The 24420-nt window shown below is 28.6% G+C and overlaps 5 protein-coding genes and 2 non-coding genes across 7 annotated transcripts; 2 read left to right on the top strand and 5 right to left on the bottom strand.

The window, feature by feature from the left end:
• Positions 1-529: 529 nt before the first annotated feature.
• Positions 530-1895, top strand: LOC124942217 (mediator of RNA polymerase II transcription subunit 20a). Its single transcript, XM_047482675.1, has 5 exons — positions 530-657; positions 749-891; positions 987-1165; positions 1243-1332; positions 1418-1895. The coding sequence occupies exons 1-5, from the start codon at positions 644-646 to the stop codon at positions 1658-1660; spliced, it is 669 nt and encodes a 222-aa protein (XP_047338631.1). The 5' UTR covers positions 530-643; the 3' UTR covers positions 1661-1895.
• Positions 1896-2949: 1054 nt separating this feature from the next.
• On the bottom strand, positions 2950-3463 carry LOC124942095. Its single transcript, XM_047482512.1, has one exon. The coding sequence runs from the start codon at positions 3386-3388 to the stop codon at positions 3032-3034; it is 357 nt and encodes a 118-aa protein (XP_047338468.1). The 5' UTR covers positions 3389-3463; the 3' UTR covers positions 2950-3031.
• A 2035-nt stretch (positions 3464-5498) lies between these two features.
• LOC124941621 (60S ribosomal protein L13-1-like) lies at positions 5499-7490 on the bottom strand. Its single transcript, XM_047481966.1, has 5 exons — positions 7362-7490; positions 6468-6597; positions 6254-6387; positions 5975-6133; positions 5499-5876 (listed from the first exon to the last, which is right to left on the bottom strand). Exons 2-5 carry the CDS (start codon positions 6574-6576, stop codon positions 5655-5657), a joined length of 624 nt encoding a protein of 207 aa, XP_047337922.1. The 5' UTR covers positions 6577-6597; positions 7362-7490; the 3' UTR covers positions 5499-5654.
• A 101-nt stretch (positions 7491-7591) lies between these two features.
• TRNAQ-CUG lies at positions 7592-7663 on the bottom strand. The gene has a single exon. It is a non-coding gene; the product is annotated as a tRNA-Gln (tRNA).
• Positions 7664-9494: 1831 nt separating this feature from the next.
• Positions 9495-12505, bottom strand: LOC124941469 (protein phosphatase 2C 53-like). The gene is made up of 4 exons (XM_047481803.1): positions 11791-12505; positions 11418-11702; positions 10821-10926; positions 9495-10047 (listed from the first exon to the last, which is right to left on the bottom strand). Exons 1-4 carry the CDS (start codon positions 12253-12255, stop codon positions 9695-9697), a joined length of 1209 nt encoding a protein of 402 aa, XP_047337759.1. The 5' UTR covers positions 12256-12505; the 3' UTR covers positions 9495-9694.
• A 7100-nt stretch (positions 12506-19605) lies between these two features.
• On the bottom strand, positions 19606-19689 carry TRNAL-UAA. Its single transcript has one exon. It is a non-coding gene; the product is annotated as a tRNA-Leu (tRNA).
• Positions 19690-23159: 3470 nt separating this feature from the next.
• LOC124944071 (IQ domain-containing protein IQM4-like) lies at positions 23160-24182 on the top strand. Its single transcript, XM_047484531.1, has 3 exons — positions 23160-23447; positions 23531-23899; positions 23981-24182. Exons 1-2 carry the CDS (start codon positions 23203-23205, stop codon positions 23751-23753), a joined length of 468 nt encoding a protein of 155 aa, XP_047340487.1. The 5' UTR covers positions 23160-23202; the 3' UTR covers positions 23754-23899; positions 23981-24182.
• Positions 24183-24420: the final 238 nt, after the last annotated feature.

Genomic DNA, 24420 nt, shown 5'->3' with positions numbered 1-24420 from the left:
TACATCAGTTGCGTTAATTCCACAAACAACTTTCTCAATTTCCATATCCTCCTGAGTTTTATCCAAATTTCAAATTCAACTTATCGTCCACAAATTTTAAAATTATCTCCTGTTCAATATTTCTTTCACTTTTCAATTTAAAAATGTTTCCAAAGTAATTAAACATAAGTTCTTTAATATTGTTATGACCCTCTTTACAAAACTCATAATTATCATGTAATCTAGCAATCAAATTGAAAGAAGGCTTTTGCATCGTAGAATTATGAAAAAAATATTATATTTTTATCTTCAGATGAAATCGAATTTGTAATCTTTTAATCTCTTAAGCCGACTCTTATTACTATGCTACATTGGTGACGTTTCTAGTCTATTTTTATTACTTAATCAAAAAAAATTCAATCTTTCAATTTCCTTTATTGAATTATTAAAATATTGTTTCCATTTCTCAAAAATAGCTAAGATCTAAATGATAGATACTTAGGGAGAGAAATTATGAAACCAAAAAGATAAAGGGCATGAATTTAATTTAGAAAAACTAAAATCAATAAAACAAGAACCTTAAACAACATCAGTCTCATTTCTCGCCTGAAAACATCATCAGCCACTAGTAATCCACCGGCGCCGCCTCTCTCTCTCTCTCAGGATGCCGGTCAAATGGTAAGTTTCAATGATAAATCTTTTTCAATATTCATATTCCTTTCTAAGTTTCATCAATTCTACACTTTTAACATTCCAAATATCTAATTAGGGTTTTCTACTGGGTACCCAACGCCGGATCAACTGTGAATAGCCAAGTCATAAATGAAATCAGTCAATGCATTGAGAGCATCAATGGCGTCAAAGAAGGCAGATGGAAAGCCACTCTCACCATTTACAGACCCATCCTCAAAGGTATTCATTCCATAGTAAGAAAAAGAAGAAGAAGAAGATCATGTTTATTATACTGCAATAGTTTAGTTGATTTGTTTCTTCTGATTGTTGATTAGTTGAACCAGCACTTGGTGATCTTCCCCGTGATTTATTGGGTATTGCTTTGCCTGAACAACCCAATAAATATTACTTCATTCTTAGGGGACAAAAATTGATTCTTGAAGCTGAACAGACTATTCAAACTATAATGGAGAAACTTCAGTCTTACAAAACTAGGGTTCAATTCATTTCTGAGGTTTGATATATGAGTTTCTTTTGTTCATAGTAATGCTAATTGTGGTTCTCATTTCCTAAATTAATCAATTTGTGCAGGGTTTTCAGTATAAACTCGGTGACTTTATGATTAGAGTGGGCAAAGTTGTGCCTGCAAATGCTGAAAGTTTAAGAGGAGTTATTATGGATGTAGAACACTCAAAATTCATCTTTTAAAACAAAATTTTGTTAGTTTGGAGGAGTTTTGCTTAAGAAAGAGTTGTGTTTTTTGTAGGTAGAGTATCTTCCACTTTCATCGCTTGATCAATCTCAGTTAGTAATGGAAGATTTCTCTGAAATATTGCAAGAAACATTGTCAAGAAGATCTATGCCGGGTCACTTTATGCATGCTCCTTCAAACTTTGCAGATTATAACCTTGCAGATCGATATACTTCGGAACATACAGCAATTCAGTATGCGGGCGTACTTACTCACCTGATCTCAACTGCTCAATCTATACATAATGGAAGGAATTAGTAATATGATTAGATGAAATGCAATTGGTTCTGTGTATTGGCTATAAAAGAAATGACCTTCAAAATTATGTCTAGTTTCATGGAAGCTCTTGGATTGGATGCAGAAGGTTCAAAAAGGCTTCAAGAACATGATAAACATCAAATGATTATGTTGGTTTGCTTTGTTTTCTTCCTTTTTCTCTTGAATATCATTTCTGTTACAGATTATGCTTCTAAAATTGAGATGTGGGTTGGATTTTGACTCTAGTTCATCAATTGTATCATCTAGAACTGGTGCATGTTCTTCCTTTTAAACAACTAACATGTATTTAGAAATATAATTATAAATTAATGTTCCCAACTAAGACTGCCTTGATTTAAATTAACTATTTGGTATTTTGTTGGATTTGACTAATCACAACTATCATTAAGTAGCTCTGGAGCACCCTAACCTAACCAAATGTCTCTTGTTATTAAAAACGATCCACATGACTAAAGGAAGTATGGATGGCGACAATAGGGTATACCATCGGTATAGCACGGTCTTACTCTCATCACCTCTCACTTAGACTAAAGTGGAAAATTAAATTCGTGACATTTAATCTCGATTTTTGTCCATTAAATTACCCCAATATGTTACTCTAATAGAAGTTTAAAATAAATTATAATAAAATTATATAAAATAATATAAAATATAGTGTATTATATTAAAAATTTATATTATTATAAAATATTAATTTAGAAATTCAAGTAGAATATAAAAAATATATATATTAGGAATGTTCTATATTTATTTCTAAACCGGCTTAATAGTGTTGATATCAGAAAATACAAATATCATCCCAATCAACTATGATCAAATTGGATAAAACCGTCCTTAAAAAAACGGGAAACTCAAATACTATCCCCAGTCAACAAAACAAAACGTGGCAGCTCAAATACTGGCCAAATTAGAAAAAAATCTCTCAAATTCAAATTGAAACTAGTTCATTGCATTCTAATTGTTATCCTTAATTGAAAGTCATCCCATGTGTTACTATATAACAAGTTCCATGTGGGTCTAACAAAAAGAAGATTAATATGAAATTGTAAAGGAATTACCATCCTCCAAGCTCAAAAATACTCAATTTTATAAAGAGCCCATTTTATGATGTTTTGGTAGATGGAACATTCAAAGTTTAATAGTTGCTCATTGATCTAGATTAAAATTCTCTTGAAAGTAAACTCAAATACATATTACCTAAATAATGGTGGCATAAAACCTTATTAATCAATTTAGTAGAGATCTCCAAATAGTGGCAAAAACAAACATCAAGAAGAATCATATTCAACCATTTATAATCAAAGCTGGAATTCATAGAATTGAACTGATATAAGTACAACAAAGAACATATTAAGTCCTCTTAACAGGATCAAAGTTAGAAACACCAATGATAGCACCAACAATCCCAGCAAGAACAATTCCTCCAGCTGCTATACTCAGCAAGAAATTATTCAGAGAAGGAGAAAACCCAGACCCACTTGCAGCCTCAGCTACTTCTGGAATCACCATTGATGCAGTCAGTGCAGCCGCTGTCAATCCAGTCACTACCTTCTCTTTCATTGAAGCTTTTGCTGCTGCAACTGCAAAATTCCTTCCTGTTGTTGCTTTTGTCTTCACTGGTAAGGGTTTGAAGAATAAGGTGTTGGGTCTTGACTGGGTGGAGGAAGTAATTGGCATTGCTGCCATAACTATGGAAGTAGATGCCATTATTGATTTTCTTCTTCTTCCTGAAGATTGTGTCTGTATAGTAAAATGGTTTAATGAGAGAAAAGGTTATGTCTTTAGGTAAGGGATTTGAGGGTTGGATAAGGGAATAGATGATAGGTGGAAATTTGTGATAGGTGGAAATTTGTGATACTCTAAATTCTCATCCAATGTGGCACTCTCTCCAATTGCTTGTTTATGATAAGGTTATCTTATTTCAAATTATTTCAAAGGCCTCAAAATATATCTGAATTTGGACTCATTGTTTTGTAATATAGGCCTTGTTCTCTTTGGGTTATTTGAAAAACCCATATAAATTTCATTTTCCAATCAATCACTTCTCACCAATCACATCACTCATATCATTAACTAAAATACAAAAATACCCTCTATTTTAAATTATTATTTTTTATTTTATTTATATATATCAATACCCTTTAAGTCTTTTTACAAAAAATAATCATTACTTTCTCAAAATCATCACCCATCATCCAATCTTTCTCTCTCTTAGTTTTTTAAAAAACCCACAACAGAACAAGGCCTAAAAGAAAATACAATAACCATTACATCAAACAAACAGGGCCATAGTCAATTTACATAGGATAATAAATAATGACCCAGTTGTGAAATTGGGACTCTTTTATTGTAATTTTGGACGTAGTTAATTTATTACAAAAATTTGTCGTAACAATTTTAAACGTTGTTAATTTATTATCTACGTTTAATTTATAAATAAATAAATAAATAAAATATCAAATTATCGAATTTCAGTGAATTAAGAATTTTAAATATCGATTATCTATAATTCGATAATTAAAACTCTCAATTTACTAAATTGGTAGTTAAATTAGTGACGTAGATCTTTTATATATTTATTTATAAATACGACATAAATAATAAGTTAAATTAGTAACATAAATTTTTTATTTATTTATTCATAAATATCATGCAGATAAAAAAACCTCAACAAAATTATTTGAAAGAAAAAAAACTATTATTAAAAATTATATAATAATAATTATTAAAGATTTATTAGAACCCTCCATCCATGGTTAAAATATCATCGATAAAAATAGTGAAAGACTAAATTTTGTGGCTAAAAGAAGAGAATTTTAGCTCTGATAACATGTTAGAATATAAAGAAAAATTGTATTAAAATGATAGTTAGGAACCTAGTTTTACATCACTTTAATAATATAAACTTTTAAATAATAAAGGTTGAGAGATGATGTCCGAAATTCAATCTTCCTAAGGAATTCCAACTTATAATGTCGCAAATAAATAATATATATATTAAGTTGTATTGAAGACTAAATAAATTTTAATACATTATTATAAATATTTATTTATCATTTAAATATTTTTTATTTTTTATTATCATCTTTTAAATATTTTTATTATAAACTTGAATTAAAATACACAAACCTATCCATTTGATTGCACAATACTAATTTGTAAATAAAAACATACACAAAAATTAAAATATCTATTTAACTCTTACCTTAGATTAGACACTTTTAAATTAGTTAAACTTTTACTAATCTTACCATTAAATTAGTTAAACTTTTACTAATCTTAAAATGGTAAGACTATATAAATTATTTCGATTTTATAAAAAGCAAACTCAAAAGAATTATACTTATTTAAATAAATAAAGTCATAATTAATTTTATAATTATAATATTTCATAATATAATTTGTTTATTATTGTATCTGAAATTAATTATATATAAAAATAAAAATAACATAGAACTAAAACAAATTTATAATATATAAGTTTTTATTAAAAATATGAAATCCCACCAATATTAAAAATGACAAATAATGAAGTGTATAAACATGTAAATAAGTTTAGTTTAACAAATACATATTAAAGATATAGTTATAAAACCAAATCATGATTACTTATTTTATAAATAAAAATACTATAGATATGAATTGTCAACATCTTGTAGACTAAATCTAAGTTTATTTAAATATTCTCAAATAAATTGTTTAAAATATGATGACATTTCAACCTAAAAATATTTGGTTTCATAAGTTCAAATGGGCAAAAACATAATCAAAATATTAATAAACCATAATTAATACTGCTACTAACCATCATCTTTGACAACCATGTCTTAGATAAAAGTAAAATTAAACATAAATAGTTTGAAAGTATTTGTTGAAACTGAATGTACCAATAAAGTAAACTTTGTCTAACAAGCAAAATCACAACTCCCAAAAGTAGACCAATTGCGGAAATTTGTCTAATAGATATGGATTCTTACTTCTTCTCTTCTTTCTCAGCCTCGGCAGCTCTCTTCAACCTAGCACCAAGATGACGTTTGTTCGTCCTCTCGAGTCTCAGCTTATCAAACGCCTTGAATGATTTCATCTCATCAGTCACCTTAACGAACTCCACAGTTGGCTTTTCACGTGTGATAGCCAAGTAAGAACCTTGGACTTGAGTGGCTGTGGCCAACTCCTCAGGAGTAGAGTCACCAGCCTACATAAGAGCAGAGAATCAGGTATTGTTGTTTGGAAACTAAATTTAAACAAAAATTTGCTTATGATCAAGATTTGTCACAAGTAAACTAGATATACCTTGGATTTTCCAGATCTCCTTGGGAAAACAACCAACTTGGCCTTGTAAGTTTTCAGCCTCTGAACATTAGCCTGGAGAGATTCCAGAGAGCGGTTTCTGCGACGGTGATCAACAGATATGCCAATGGTTGGAGCAAGCTTTGCAGGAACACCAGCTGCCTGTTAGAAGCATATATAAACACCAATTAGTCAAAGAAACGGTATCCAACATTCATCGAACTACTAAATCCCATGTTTGAAGAAACAAACAGAAGAATTTCAAATTATTATAAAACAAACCTTAAGTTCCTCAAGAGAAAATCCTCTTCCTTGCCTTAGTTTCATGTTGTACTTCAATGTCTGACCATGAACTATAGGACGGAGGGAACCAGCAGTAGGTCTAGGGAAAATCTTCACAGCCTTCTTTTGTCTAGCTGAAACAAAATGAAAAATGGTCCAAAATTGTTAACAAAAATAACTTTTCCATGAATAAGAAACACCATAAACAACTAACCAGTTCTTCTTCTTGTTTTACGAGCTGGCTGATTAAACCAGGTCCTCACATAGTTCTGCCAATGCTTCTTGAAGTGTCCATTTGGGATAACATTATTATGCTTCACCATAACTTACCTTAAGGAATGAAACTACAACATAGAAAAGAGAAAAAGGATTAACCCTATTGTAAAATCATTCAAATAAAAAGCACCTATAGGCAAATCAAATACAACACCTTCAAATGAGAATATGACAAATGAAGAAGAAGCAAGCTAGACAGATGAGTTTCATTTCAGAACTCATATTCCAAACCAAATACCAGATTCAATACTCACAGAAAATCAGGCAAGTGATATCAATTCAATGAGTCTACATTGCTAGAATATCAAGAACACTAAATTTTTAGTTTTTTGATCATACTATATGAAACAAGAAAGCTACACAGACGAGTTTCATATCTCCACTCATATTCCAAACCAAATACCAGATTCAATATCACAGAAAATGAAGCAAGTGATATCAATTCAATAACCCTACTTTGCTAGAATATCAAGAACACTAAGTTTCAATGATTTTGATCATACTATATGAAACAAGCAAACTACACAGATGAGTTCCATTTCTCAACTCATATTCCAAACCAAATACCAGATTCAACACCCACAAAAATGAGGCAAGTGTTTTCAATTCAATGGGTCTACTTTGCTAGAATAACAAGAACAAAGTATACCAAACTGAGAGATTTCTACACAGTGCTTTCAGAATTAACAGATCCATAAAAAACCCACAAAAAGACATCAAATTTACGAACGAAAAACATGAAATCAAATGAACCCACATAATATACTTTGCTAGAAGGATTGAATTCAATAAAGCAAATGAATTGGATGAAAAAAAACAATCGATCACTTACACGAAGAAAGGAGAAATGTCGACCAGCGTTTGCAGCTTCTCTCTCAGAGGCTCAAACGGCGGCAGGAATGTATGTTTATATAGTAAAACCCTAGCAATGTATAAGAAAGACGAGATTTTTTTTTTTTTAAGACGAGGAAACGTTTATCTATAATAGTCCTTGAAAAATTGTAGAAATGTAATTTGTGTCCAAAAGTTTGAAAATTTATTTGATATTTTACAAAAAGAAATAGGTCCTACCGAGAATTGAACTCGGGTTACTGGATTCAGAGTCCAATGTCCTAACCGCTAGACCATAGGACCAATTTGTTTATAAAATCTTTGAATATTAATATAAAGACTAATTATATTAAATGAATGAAGTAAACAATAATTATTTAGAAAATTCATAAAAAAAAAAATTAATTAATTAATATATAAATAAATAATTAAAATATATTTTATAATATTATTTAATCTAAATGAAGACTCATAGAACATTAATAATTCATGCTTTCATTGGTATGAGTTTTAGTATATCTAAATTAATATTAGAATGAAAATTTTAACTCAAATTTGAGTTTAGAGTTGTAAATAAAGTATATCTTATAATTGTGAAAGAAAAACATCATGTTAGATTTTTCATTGTACATATAATTATGAAATAAAAACTACAAACTAACATAATTTCTCAATGCATGTTAAAGATCTTATTGTATTCATAAAATATTTACATAAATAAAAAAAACATACATATTTACATAAAATAAAATGTAAATTTTCATTTAAACTCAAATCCTGATTGGAAATGTTAATGTAACATATCCTCTGTAATCATGATTTCTATTTTCTATTCAAACGTTTTAAATGAAAGATGAACTTGTGATCTTTCTTTTTTTTAAAATCACTCAAATTAAATAGACTTGTATTTATAAAACAAAAATCTTTAACAAATTTATATCTTACATTATAAATGTGAAACACCAACACCAACATGTGTGAAACAAAACCTACAAATAAAGTAGACTTTGCAATTATAAAAAGAAACCCTAACAAATTTATGTCATATCTTATAAATGTGAAACATAAACACCAACATGTGTGAAACAAAACTTACAAATAAAGTAGACTTTACAACTATAAAACAAAAACCCCTAACAAATTTATATCTTACCTTATAAATGTGAAACAAAAACACCAACGTGTATGAAACAAAACCTACAAATAAAATAGACTTTGCAACTATAAAACGAAAACTCCTAACAAGTTTATATCTTATCTTATAAATAAATGTGAAACAAAAACACCAACATGTGTGAAACAAAACCTACAAAGTAATATCTTTTTTGTTGCAAGCTTAAGATCTTATTGGACCTGTTTAAAAACACTTTGAGCTAGAATTAAATATCTTTTTTTGTTGCAAGCTTAAGATCTTATTGGACCTGTTTAAAAACACTTTGAGCTAGAATTAAACGGGACGTTTATGCCCTATCACCTACTAAAGGATCAGTGGGACGTTTATGCCCTATCACCTACTAAAGGATCCGTGGACGGTTTCTCAGGGTCCTCTGCGTCAGAGCTGTTGGGCAATCCAGTTACACAAAAGCTAAAAGTTTGATTCATTAAGTTCTTTGAATTGTTCGAAAAAAATGAGAGACAAAAAAACATCTTTGATTACGATTAAAAGGAACCATCTCAAATAAATCAATACAGAAATTCAGATCATTTCTTGGTGATCTCCTCTATCCCTTCATTTATATACAAAAATAGAGAGAAAACTTTTTTTATATGAAAAATAGTAGGAGTGGAAAAGCTGTCATTTTTTTCTTATACCTCCCCACCAAAATGTGTACATGATCATTTCATCTAAATAATATCTTAATAAGATATTTAAAAAATATATAGATTTTACAAAAAAATTACCCAAACCCTGAATTGAATCTTCTAATCTGAAACTTATAATAGTAAAACCAAAACACCATGTTGTGAAACAAAAACTATAAGTAACATCTTTTCTTGTCACATTCAAGATGATGTTGTATTCATAAAATATTTACTTAAATAAAAAACATACATCTTTGTTGGCATATCTGCCATGACTACTGATTAAGCAAACAATTTGCAAAGCCATGATAAGTACCAATTTTTTCTGTCATGAAAACAATCTCCAAATCTGATATATATTTCATTTTCCATCTCAATCATTTAATGATGAGACTTTCTTATAATTGGAAACAGCTCTCATGCTATATATAGACAGACCAGAATTCTAATTAACAATGTTCTGTTACATCCCACAAAAGAAACAAAAGAACAAAATTAAAACCATAAACCCATCACCAGTCACAACCCAATTCAAGTTGATGTCTTCTTCTTCAACTTTCTATGAGCTTTCAAGTCTAGTACAATAACAGATATATTATCATTGCTTCCTCTATGAAGAGCAAGTCTAGAAAGATAATCAGCTGCATCTTCAGCAGCTGGATCAGCTCTTTCTCCTTCTTCTCCAACTCCTTCTAACTTAGCTGCATCACCATTCTTCTTGTGCCATAATAGTATTCGTTTTCTCGCCGCTTGACACGCCTCTTCGTTCGATATCACGTCCCATAAACCATCGCTGGCTAATATAAGACATTCGTCTTCTTTCGTTCTCTTCACAAACTTTATTTCTGGATCAGGAATCACATATGGGTCCAAGTATCTGTCCCCTGTATTACAACAACAACAACAATCAACAAGACATCTTTCAATCATATTATCAGACAAAATATTAACATAACAAACATATTGAAGACCATTTTCAATATGTTTTCATATCTTTCCATCATATGATCAGACAAAATATTAACATAACAAACATATTGAAGACCATTTTCAATATGTTTTCATATCTTTCCATCATATGATCAGACAAAATATTAACATAACAAACATATTGAAGACCATTTCAATATGTTTTCATCTTTCCATCATATTTAAGTCATGTCCTTAAGATCATGGATTCGAGTCATACATATCCAGACCATTTTCAAAAAGAAAAATCTCATGTCCTCAAATATCATCGATTTAGTCTTTCATATCCAGACCATTTGCAAAAGGAAAACAAACAAACAAACTCTCGTGTCCTTAAGATCATTGATTCAAATATTTCATATCCAAACCATTTTCAAAAAGAAAACATAAAAACTCTTATGTCCTTGAGATCATGGGTTCAAGTCTTTCTTATCAAGACCATTTTAGAAAAGAAAACAAAGAACCAAATAATCATGTTCTTAAGATCACAGGTTTCAGTCTTTTATATCCAGACCATTTTCAAAAAAGAAAACAAGCTATCATGTCCTTAAGATCATGGGTTTGAGTCCTCTGTATCCAAACCATTTTCAAATAGAAAACAAACAAACAAACTATCATGTCCTTGAGATAATGGGTTTGAGTCTTTATATCCAGACCATTTTCAAAAAGAAAACAAACAAACTCTCACCTATGGATCTTGACATTCCAAGAACAGCTGATACACGATAACCATTCCAATCGATCACTTTCCCTCCTGCAGCTTCGATCCGAGCACGCTCATCTTCTCTATTTGGCTGAAACGAAAATGGTCGGGTGGATCAATAAATAAATACCCAAAGAATCTATTTCTAAGGCCAATTTGAAAACAATTGATAGGTCTGGATCAATATCACATTTGGCAATAAATCTTGAGTCATAAACAAATTCAGACATTTTCTTTTCTAGCTTCCTCATCTTCGCTATTTGGCTGAAAGGGAAATGGCGGGTGGATCAATAAATACCCAAAGGATCTATCTCCTAAGTAAATAAGGGCCCAATTCTGTGTCTGGATCTAGATCAGGTTTAGAAATAAAACTTAGTCATATACAAATTCAGACATTTTCTTTTGGAAACAAAATCTATCTCCAAAGTAAATACTAATAGGCCAATTTGGAAACAAAATCTAGGTCTGGACATAGATCACCTTTGGAAACAAAACTTAGTCATAAACAAACATTTATCATCCAGACCCAATAAGTGTTTCCAAATGGGCCCAATTCGAGAGTAAAGTTCGATGTAATCCTACTTTATGGTCAACAGACAATGGAACAGCTTCTCTTCCGCGATACAAAACAGCCCTCGAATCTCCACAATTCGCGACAATTATGTGCGACGAACTGACAACAGCAACAACAGCAGTTGACCCAACAGCATCCGGAGCAATAGGCACAACCTCTGCATTAACCTTAACAAAGCAGTTAAAGAATGTTTTCTCCCATTGTTGTTCCCAATCAACACAACCATTTTTCCACGATATTTCCATCTCCTCCGCTAATGCCACATGGAACCGATCCCGACAATAGTTAGCAACCTGAAAAACCCATGAACAAAAAAACATAATCAGAATTTATTCTCAAACCAATCTAAATTGTAAAACATGGTTCAAGTAAATTGATTACCTGAAAACCACCATGTCCATCATAAACACCAAAGAAATGACCCGTTGTTGTTTCATTAGTTGGAAGCATCTTAGGAAACTTCAAAAACCCAGGTAGGACAGCAACAGTATCTTCCATCTCCGACCTTTTCCCACATATAGAAGAAAATCCCCAAAGAGAGAGCTTTCTAGGTTTTCGACAATCAATGAGTTGAGCAATCTCAGCCTTCTTCTCGTTTCTTTCAAAATTAGCTTCAATTTCTTCTTCCCTAGTTTCTTCAACTATCATCATTTTCACAAGACTAGCATCATCATCGTTGTTTTCACAACCAGTCAAGGGTATTGGGTCTGAAAATAAATTGGCCGTTTTAACTATCAGCTCAAGTCCTCTAATTTCCATTTGATTTGCTAATAGTACTGAATCATCGTAGATTAGATTACTCAACATGAAAGATGGAACAGAGATTGCCGTTGACATTTCTTCCATCGACCCAGAAATCTATAAGCCCTAAAATAAAATATCAATCAAAGAGAAATGATGGGTATCACCTGGATCTCGTAAATTTCACTTCTTTAACCTCCTGTTCTCCAAACCCGATTCCAATTTGTAGAGAAATTCATGAAGAGAAAGAGAAGACGCAAGCTGGGTCAGGTAAAGTTGCTTACACCCAAAGAACACTGTAATTATTTCAAGTGAGAGACAGAGGAAAGAAAGAAGAATCGTCGACCCTAAAAAGAGAAGAGTCCGATGGGAGTGAAGAAGGTATTTTTTTCCGTGAATGAACTTTCCTCCTTTTACATTTCCGTCTCCGTTGGTGATATGGGTCCCGATCAGAGCAAACACGTGGCGGAAGACGATCAGAATAAGACCACGTTAGATGTTTCTTTCGGTGAAATATCATTTTTTCTTCTTTGTGGGACCTACCAAGCTAATCGGATCGGCGCCACGAGGATTTCATTCAGATCTGAGGGTGGTCACGGCGAGAAACGTGTCACCTTCATGTGCTACTGAGAACGGTGACTCATTTCTGCAGGGTAAAACGGTGTCGTTTTTAGGATTGAAGATGTATTATTTTCGATTCTTGTATCTGATACGTTTTTTCATTGACCTCGATAATATCTATCTACCCATCTCTCTCTTACAGGTCTTGTTTATCTTTATTTTTTTAAAGTTCTTTTTTTATTTTTATTAAAATGATTTTTTTAATATAAAATAACATTTTAATAAATTATTTTATAAAAAAATCAAATTATTATTTATTTTATTTTTCAATAATTATTCAAAATATATATATTTTAATTATTTTGTCTAATATCTTATTTGATTTTGATTATTTGAATTTAATTTAATAAATTATTTATTTTAATCAATTAATTATTTAATTATCTTTCATATTTCTGATGTTTTTAAATATAAGAAATGTTAATATATTGATTGTTTATCCAAAAGGGTGTATGGGCAATTATTCTATGTGAAAAGTTCTGTGTACAATTAAAATTATTTATGCAAAGATCTTTTATTAATTTTTGGATGATATTTTGTATAATGTCAAAAGTCTAACGGCAACTATGGATTACAATTATAATTTCCCTCCCGATTTTCTATTTTGAATTGTCTCATTTTCCTCGGTAATTGACTAGAGATGGGTGAGAATGTTATTTGTTTCTTGTCCCGTTCTCATCTCTAATCTGTCACGAACACTAATAATCACAATTAATTATATAATATCATCACTATATTTATTTATTATTCATATTTTATAAGAGTTTTAAGTTTATTTTTGTAATATAATATAAATCACTATACTATAATATATATAATATTAAAAAAATTATTTATATAATTTTATAAGAAAATATTAATTTTTGGGGAATATTGTAAAAGGTGCATGGTGGGGTGTTATTTATTTTTCCTATAATCTATCAAGAAACATTCCTAAACACAATTAATTATATAATATCATCACTATATTTATTTATTATTCATATTTTATAAGAAGTTTTAAATTTATTTATGTAATATAATATAATATAAATTAATATATTATAATATATATAATATTAAAAAATCTGTTTATATAATTTTATAAAAAAATATATTTTTTTTAGAATATTATATAACGATGTATAGTGGGGATGTTATTTGTTTCTCCCGCCTTGATTTCACCTCTAATTTGTCACGAACACTAATAAATATAATTAATTATATAATATCAATACTATATTTATTTATTATTCACATTTTATACAAATTTTAAATTTATTTATTTTAAATAGTATAAATTTTCAATATATTACAATATATATAATATTAAAAAATCTGTTTATATAATTTTATCAAAATAAAATGTTTTTTTGAGAACATTGTATAACGGTAAAATGGGGAGGTAGGTATGATAAACGCATTCCCCGTCCTAATCCGCATTATTGACATCCCTAACTACGCTTATCATAAACTTGCTTCCATTGATATATATAAAAATGTCTAAATTAGGGAAATGTTTGTTACATATATTGTCTTTAAATAAACAGAATATATATATATAATGATGTTATAAATAAATAAAATATAAAAATGAACAAAATTATCAAATACAATGTTGATTCGAGACATTTGCTTAGCACATTTTCCTTAAAACAGTTCCACAGTCTCCCCTTGTGCTGGAGCTTATCACAGATGATTGTCTCCCAATGTACAACGAATCTAATAGTGATTTAACACTGAAATTACTACGCAGCGAACTTGATAAAGTTCCTGAACTATCACCGGTTTTAACAAAAAATATCGAGCGGAGAACTCGAAGACACTCACAAAACAAGAAGAGGGATTTCGGAATTCTAGAGTGAAAAATAATCAAGGATAAGTGGTTTGAAAGTATAGATAAGTGGTTTATATTGTTGAAAAGTTAAACCATTAAATAAAATCATTAATTGATCCAACGGTTGACATTGTTTACCACTTCATTACCTTAATGTTTTTCTCTTAATTATAGAGTAATTGTTTGCCAAAATAATTAAGGCACTACAATTCAATAACAACATTACATGGTTTTACAATTTGTTAATAATAATATTAAATTATTATAACAAATAATAATAATAACACACTTATGTAAGTTACACTACAAATTAACAACATTTCTTTAATTGGTAATCAAGGAATCTAAGATCAATTAATTTAAATTAATTGATTTAAATTATACATTTGGGTCAAATTTCACATTTTAATTCATGTTTGAATTTCATATGAATTTGATTTGATTTTATTACCCACATTCTAATTTTCATTCATTAATTGAATTTATAGAACTAGTTTAAAATTTTCATCAATGTTTGATCACCGGTCTAGTGATTTTGCTAACCGAATTATATATAAAAAAGATTAAATATTATGAAGAATTATTCTCATAATAGAGTTTACTTTTGGTAGTACGCAAACAAGTGTCTTCGTTTGAACAAGTCGTTATGCATTGGCAAAAAATGGATAATTTCGATTTGAGAAATTGTTATAATTTGTTCAATAAGATAATTCTATATAATTTTTGTTGGGAGAAACTTTGAGAGTCAAAAATTTCATCCAATATATTTATGACTTATATGTGTAAGAAAAAAATGTTGTATTATGGTAAGTAAGTGTCAGCCCTGAGAATTGGGTTGCCTCATCCCCGGATAGAAAAACGTGATTTTTTTATGCTTTAATGTATTTTTGATGAGAATTGAACTCATAACTAAATAAAATGTCTTCTTCTCATCTTAAACCACTAGACTACACACTATTATGTTAAAAAAACTAATAAATTTAACTAAAATCCTAGTTACTTTAATTAAATGGGTTGCCCCTGGGAGTGGGCTGTCTTAGCCCGTAGGCTTATTATAGGGTTGACCCTACGTATGTGTTACGGGAAAGTTGAATCAACAACTTACTTATTTTTATATTGTTGAGGGTGATTAATATTTGGAGTTTTTTTTTGGAATAATACTGTAATTCACTAAGTGATGCCTCAATCTTTGGGTAATTATTGGGAAATTCAGATTGATACGACTCATATGGTAGACTTACATATTTGGGTTATCATTTTAATTATTTTCTGATGGACTATTTAGTTTGAGAGATATCGTTAACTTTTAATAATCGTAGTAGTGTGATTCGTATAATTTATAATGTTATTAGTACGACGTTTTTTTAGATTCATTCCGAAAAGTCAGTGGAGTCGGTTGTTGTGTAGTTAATCGTTTTCTCGAAAATTTACGAGTTCAATAACCTACTTTTTATGTCATCTTTTGTGTGCTTCTACTTAAACGATTTTTATTATTCTTAATATAAAAATATTATTTAAAAAAAAATAAAGAATATATTAACTGTGATCCTATTACCTAATAACTCAAATACACGGAATTCTTTTAAAATAATTTAAATAATCTTAAAAGTTTGTTTGATCTTGAATTATTTTATTTTAAAAGATTATCACTTCACATCTTTCAATTAAACATATTAAAATATTTTTATAAACTTAAAATTTTAATATAAAAAAACTATTTTAAAACCAAAATTATCAATTTAGATGAAAAAGTGAATTATTTATATTTTTAAATTAAAAATAAAATTATTAACTTGATATATTTGGATAGGTTGAGTGATTTATTTGGCATCAAACAAGATATTAGTCTCTCTCTAGAAGATGGAGACATGTGGCCATAAATTTCGCGCCAAGTCTGACAAAATGGTCAGCTGAGATATTGGATACGTGTCTCAATTTTAGTGGGTCCATTGTATCTAATCGAATCATGTCGATGTGGCAATTTCTAGCTTCTCTTCGTCCAATCAAACCCCACTCCTTTTTTCCCAACCCCAAGGCAAATATTCATTTTTTAAAAATAATTATTGATAGATTTCATACTACAAATATGATTTCGAAAAGAGTCCTCATCATCTAGAATACATACACTCACTCACTTTTATGATGTTTTTGTTTTTCTATTTTCAGGGTGTGTACTAGAGGAGAAAAAAAATTAGGTACAAATTTCTTTAGAAAATTTTTGAGTCTTTGTTTGATCATTTGGTGAGTTGAGCTAAAATGAAGAGAATTAAGGATCAACAAGACTTGAAAATCAATGATTTAGATTCATTTAACAAAGCTACTTTTGTTAAGACAGTGAAATAGATTTTTTTCGGAGTCTAATTGTTTATTAACTCATATGATTAGATACAAATATCGAAAGATTGGTTTGGATGATTCACCAAAGTTATCCTCCGACTAGTTGATTATAGTGTTTGGAGAGACATCTCTAATACGTGGAAGTATTTTCGTGTGCAGTGCAAATTATCAGTACGTTGGCGACGACTCATCAAACAACTTTTGGGACGATGTTTGGTGCAGTGTTAAAAGTCTTGCATTGTCATTCTCAACACCGCGATTTGTAGAATGCTTTGGTCAATGACATGTTCGAACAACGTTTTGAATAGTTTCGTGAGTAAAAATATATAACGAGAATACTTAATTATAGATATGTAATCTTACATGAAATGATGTTTTTCTTAGTGGGGCACAATGTGTGTTGATTCCTTCTTTACGTGATATTTATGTTGACAATATATGAATTACTTCAAGTTAGTCATTGTTACACATTATTTGTGGAGATTGCCCCATATGACTTCTTATGGTTGTGTGATTCTAAATTCCCTCCAAATATTTCATTTTTTTTTATAGAATGTCAAGCATGAAAAATCTTAATGAATGATAGATTAATGAAAAAATGTGTATTATGGTTAGTCACTACAAAATGTGTTTCAAATATGTGGAGATGGTACCTAATTTGTTTTTGCATTGCAAAAAAGTCGCTGCAATTTGGAGCTTATTTTGGACTATAATTGACATTGAGTGAGTGATGTTTGAGTCAATCGTTAGTTATTGGGATGTTTGAATAGAAATCACGAGCTCAGTTAGATTGAGTCGACGAGTCTATATCCCGATTATTTTTTATTGGACTATTTGGTTCAAAAGGAACCATATGACTTTCAGTGGTAGCGATTGACTGATGTTTACTCCACAACGTTATTATTATGAGAATTGTGAAATCTCTTTTAAAAAATTAGTGAAGGCATTCGGTGAACTCGTCGATGTTATTGATTATCTTTGAGCTCGTTAACGCTAAATTTTATGTTATATTTGTTCGTTGGTGAACATTTTTGACTTATTATTAGATTGTTGCTTATAAATGGTTAATCTCGTTATGTTTCAGAGGTGTTTGGTGACATTATGAATACTCGAGTTTTTGTATTGTTTGTATCGTTATATTTAAACCACTGCCACTCCTATCATTTTGTATAGACTTTAAGAAAATAATAAATATTTTTTTAATTAAACAAAATGTAATAAAAGATAATAAATAAAGAGGAGAAAATAAAATTGAGTTGTTGAGCAAATAGAATAGTTCTAAAAATAAGGTAGATCTCAATAAATTATTAATAGTAGTTCTAAACTTTTGTTTCTAAGAGCTTGTTTGATGTTGGATCTTTATTTGATGAAAAAATATTATTCATAAGTATAATGAGTTTAATTATTATAATATTTTTTATTTTAAATATATAATCTAAATAAATATTAATAAAATGAGTTTTTAAATGATAAAAAAATAATCATAATAATAAGTGATATGATTATTTTTTTATATAAAAGAATTGATCATCAAACAAACAATTGAAGTGCGTGTCTTGTGTGTCAAATCGAGCATTGGCTTTTTCTATGCCTAACTTTTAAGCTTTCATTTGTGCATGCGGGAATGTCACGTTTGAGTTTTTACCATTCGGAATTTCTCACCAATAAAATCGATTTAAAATGCGAAATTCTCGCCTCTAACATATATCGAGATTCTTTATAATAATTTATGTGGTGAAGTTTTTGATAAATATCTTGTTGCAAGTAATCAACATGATATAATGCAATGGAATGAATAACTTAGATTATTTTATCATTCAATATTACTATTAAAGTTGTGGAAATAAGATATTAAATATCAAAGATGTTTATCTTTTATAAGAACCCAATACATTATTTATTTAATTATTTGATTTTAATGAAATAAATCAAAAACTTTTTCACAAACTCATGTCTAATAAGATCACGATCAAGAGATGCATAATTACAACTTTTGTTTTACCTGACAAAATCACACTTTTTGTCTCGCTTGTTGTCGGTCATATTCAACACCGGAGCGAGAAAGATTATTCTCCCCCTATACACGCTTTCTTCTTAGAATGTGTCTCTAATGGTTTTGAACATCGTTTTAAAATAAATTGCGAATGAGTCGAGATTATAGACAAATGTGAAGTTACGAGGAGATAAAATATTATATGAAACATCAACTATTTTTATGTTTCAATATACATTTAAAACATAACTATTTTATATTTCAAATAGCATATAAAAGTACATGCTACTTTTAACCCAATTTTTTAGGTAGTTTAGCATATATGTTGTTTTCCCATGTGCTAAACAACTCTTAAATATCTAGATTTGGCTTATATTAGTTACATAATTCATATCTGTCACATGTTTAATTATTTATTGCTCTTCTACCCAATAGTTTTTTAACTTAATAGATATACTATTTAAGCTTATCCTTATCGAAAACAACAATTTTTTGTTTTTAACTCTCATTTCTAATGGGTTTTTTCAAGTGTAATTTGAGCAAAATTATGTCTATATATGAACTCTTTGTAGGTTAAATTTTTAGTACTATTTATTTCTCCATAATTCTTTAAACATATAAATGTCAATTTTGGGATAAAACCTGTTTGGATGTATAAGTTAAAAAATTATTTTTACAAAAAAATTAATGCTGGCTATGGGGTTCGAACCCATGCGCATATTGAATGCAGAAGATCTTAAGTCTTCCCCCTTAACCTCTCGGGCAAACCAGCTAATTGTTAAAACTTATCTAACATTATTATAAAGACAACAAATATTAAATTATCCTTAATTATATATTATAAATGTACACTAATAATTTGCAAAAATAAAATAAAATTACAGAGAACCCTTATCATAATTCACATAAACATGGTGGGACATTTATGAAAAAAGAAATTATTTAAAAATAAACTTATGAAAATAAGTGTAAGAAAAGTAGCAGCCTAACATGTTATTTAATAAATTAATAAAGGTTATATCAACATCTAGGTTATAATAGTCTAGACAATAAATCATATTTGGCTTTTGGACCACTATTGATAATCGAGTTATTGTGTTGTTGTCTAACTAATCAAATTAAATTTAATATAGGACAAGCATTTAATTTATTTTATTATTATAAAATTTAAATTTTAAATATATAAGAAAAATTATTGTAATTCAATTAATTAAAAACTTAAATAATTTATTTTTCATACCTAATAAAAAATCCAAATAAGCCAACATCAAACAAGCTCAATGGTAAATTTTATGTATTTTTTTTTGTAATACAAACTAAAAATTCATAATTTAATAAATTAAGAAGTGACATTAATAGTGAAAACAATATGGGCAAATCATGAATATATAAGTACAAATGTATGACCTAAAAAGTCTAATATGAGTAGGTATCCACTTTTCATAGCAGTCTAATATATTCATTTTTTTAAAACTAAAGCAGTTGAGAAAACTATTTTTTTATATATTTATTTTTGTTAATAAATGAAATAAACAACCAAGGTGTGACGAATAAAAATATAAAACACACAAAAATTAGAGAAATACAAGGTTATTTATATTGACTTTAAGGCCATAAGTATGTCAACAATGACTAAACCTTTAGATTTATGAAAAAGTATTCTATATATTTAATTAAAATTTGAATTCCAATTAAATAGGGTATAATTAATGGATATTGGTAGGGATGATAATGGATGGATATGGACAGAGGAACTTTCCACACTTGCTTCGATTTTAGGGAGTTCGATTTTGTGATTTTTTTTTTTTTAAGATACCGCTATACTATATTCTTATATTTTTCTTTTGATAAAATTAAATAAACGAATTTTTAATAATATATTATAATATATGAAATTTTATATTATTATAAAAAAATTTTAAAATACTTATAAAATATGAAAAATAAATAAATAAATTAGTGATTTTATATATTTAATTGTATTTATTATTGTTTGAATCAAAATTATAGTGAAATCGTAAAGATAAGACAAATACAATCTTCGATCAGTGTAAATTGGAAAAAAAATTATCCCAACAAAGACAATTCAAATTTGAAACAATAGGGTGAATTATAATTGTCAATCATATAGGTTTATACATCATTTTTTTTAATTTTACATTTTTATAATTATGATTCCATTTCATCCTTAGAAAGTTCTTGATCAAAATCTTAGATTAATTAATAAAGAGATTTTTATATATGTTATGCCATCAAAGTTGAAATATCATTGTAAGAGGTATAACTGTAATTGAAAACAAATAATAAGTGAGGTCAATTATGAGTTATTATGACTTTTTAAATGAAAAAAATAGTAAAATATAGTAAAAAATAAAAACAAATAATTAAGGACCAATACTAGATGATAAAATCCAATACAAAAAGTTGCATGAATATTAATAAGACAGTTTAATTTTCATTCTATTTTATCATTATAAAACTAATTGAGTGAGACAAAAAAAACTTAATTTTTATCAAATTGATTCGTTATATATATATATATATATATATATATATATATATATATATATATTTTAAATTTCATAAGACATATTTTGTATTCCTACCTCAATTTGAACGTTTTTGTGTTTTAAATTAAGTATATTTTTTTTAAGATATAAGTGTTTAAAACTGATGCCTAATACCCCATAGATAATTTAAACTGTATAACAATAATAATCTATTTTAGCGCGAAAAACATAACGATTTTTTTGTGAAAGTGCAATATAGTTGGACTTTCATGTCGATTCAAATACAATTTAAATGCTTTTAAAGATGGTGTAATGTACGAGAATAATTGAAAAAAATAATATTTTGTTTTTACAAATATGGTCATTAATTAAGAAAAATAAAATTAATATGTTAAAATAAGAAAACAAATATACATTTGTTTGTCGGTTAAAATAAGTAAACGAATAATCATACGATACAATTCAAAGTTCAAAGTTCGAGAATTATCTAACAAAAATATTCAAGTTCGAACCCCAAATATTAATTGGATCAAATAGTAACCTCTATTTAAAAAAAAAAAAAAAAATTTTCAAATTTGACCTTATTTGTTTATAATCAACATATATGAATAATATACTTTCATCACATTACTTTTAAGTAATGAATGAAATATTGACCGTTGAATGATAAACATGGTATATTTATTTAATATTTGCTTGATTTTAGGGTTTTTGTCTATTGATCCAGCAAAGTAGATGGAGTAGTTATATAAGGAACTACTTGTTGACATTTGTGATTTGAGAATAGGAATTTGATTTATTTTATAAAATGGAGCTCAATTTTGAAATATTCAATTTATCACAATTTTAACTACTTAAAACTTTTCTGAAATAGAAAAAAAATGTCTATAATCTTATTTTATTATTTTTATTTCTTTAAAATTGTTTTTAAAATAGAATCTTCTTTATCTAGTAGAAATATTTTTTTTATTTAATTTGTCATGTTTTTATCTAGTAGAAATATTATTGCTTTTGAGATTTACGCATTGTAATTTGTCTGAGTATCTTACAAAAAAAATTAAATAGAGATAAATTTTGTATTTATTTTTTAAATAACTTTATAATCACGTAACTATATGTATATACTATGAATTATAATATATTTGTGTTTTAAATTAAATATATTTTTTTAAAATATACAAATTAGTTGAAGCAGTTTCAATTCTCTAACAAAATTGACCCAAATTCTATTCTAAAATACCAATTAGTCAATTAGTAACTTTTGACCATCTTTCTCCATCTTCTGTATATATATCTCACAAGTTGTTTGGTTAGTAAAGACAAAAAAAATATATTTTATTGCTATTCCAAAAGGGAGGTTCTGATATTTCAATCTTTGTATTTATCGAAAACCCATCTTTTTGAATTTCAATTTCACACCTCAGTTTCATAGAAAGAGGGATTTTCATTCAAAGGTTGCTAATTTTGAATTCCAGTCCATTTTCTAAAGATCCAATGAGACTAATCTATAGGACACTCAATGAGATGGGTATTAAAGGGATGATGATGATGAGACATGTGTTTGTATTAACTCTTCTTTAATTGTATTCATTTAGAAGAATCAAATCGAATCGATCAGTTCAGGTAAAGAAAAAGACTTGTTTATATGCCTTGAAGGTGTTTGACCTTATGTCTCTATAGGATTTATATGATTTAACATGTAACTTATATGTCTGTTTCTGTTTAAATTCTGTGTCAAGTCAGGAAGTGGCTGCAAACCTGTAAGTGTTGACATTATGGAACAAAGTCCTTCATTCAAGAGTTTAGTTCAAGACACAATGTATTCGGACAGCCCTGTATTAGTTCCCAGGAATGAAGATAATGATGATTCTTCAATTTCCCTTACGAAACTGTCAATATTCTTATCGACAAAACCTGTTCGCGAGCTTGATGATGCGGCGGTTAAGGTTCAGAAAGTGTATAAGGGTTATCGCACGAGGAGAAACCTTGCTGATTGTGCAGTTGTGATTGAAGAGCTCTGGTATGTTTGTGTTAAACCTTACAAAGAGGTTTCTTTCAGATTGATCTATGATTATGGTTTGTAACAAGTTTGTTCTATTTTAGGTGGAAAGCTTTGGACTTTGCAGAGTTAAAGCGCAATTCAGTTTCATTTTTCGATGGTGAAAAGCATGAAACTGCTGTTTCGAAATGGACTAGGGCTAGGGATAGGATAAAAGCTTCCAAGATGGGTAAAGGATTATGCAAAGATGACAAAGTTCAAAAGCTAGCTCTTCAGCATTGGCTTGAAGATGTAAGTTTTCCAATTGAAAAAACTATGCTAGTCTAAAGAAAAAGATCTATAATTATTTTCAAAAAAGTGAACTCATGTTTGTTTATCACGCAGATTGACCCTCGCCATCGATATGGACACAATTTGCACTTGTATTATGATTTATGATTCAAAAGTCAGAGCGCTCAACCGTTCTTCTATTGGTAAGCAATTCAAATAACTCTTTATTCCATCGTCAATCGATCATAATTTCTCAAAGTTTTTCGTGTTCTTTGAAAATGAAGGTTGGACATTGGAGATGGGAAGGAACTAAATGTTAAGTCATGCCCAAGGTCCAAGGTCCAAGCTGAAACTGCTGTTTCAAAATGAACTAGAGCTAAGATAAAAGGTTCCAAGGTTCCCTCTTTTTCCCATCTTGATTTCATATGTTAGATGAGAAATGGGGTTTAATTTATAAAATTTTAATTCTTCTAGGTGGGTAAAGTTATGATCAATTGAGATAATTTATGTGGAGTTTTTTTTGATAAATATCTTGTTGTGTGTAATGAATATGATGTAATGAAATGGAATGAATAACTTATAATAAAGTTTTTTTTTTATAAGAACTCAGTACATTATTTATTTAATTATTTGACGGACCATCTGAAATGAAATACCTTAATTTTTAGGTATTTTAGCATATATGTTGTTTTCCCATGTGCTAAACAACTCTTAAATATCTAGA

The sequence above is a fragment of the Impatiens glandulifera genome, chromosome 6, assembly GCF_907164915.1.
Source record: "Impatiens glandulifera chromosome 6, dImpGla2.1, whole genome shotgun sequence".
Classification (NCBI taxonomy): Eukaryota; Viridiplantae; Streptophyta; class Magnoliopsida; order Ericales; family Balsaminaceae; genus Impatiens; species Impatiens glandulifera.
This window is presented reverse-complemented; position numbering and strand designations above follow the sequence as displayed.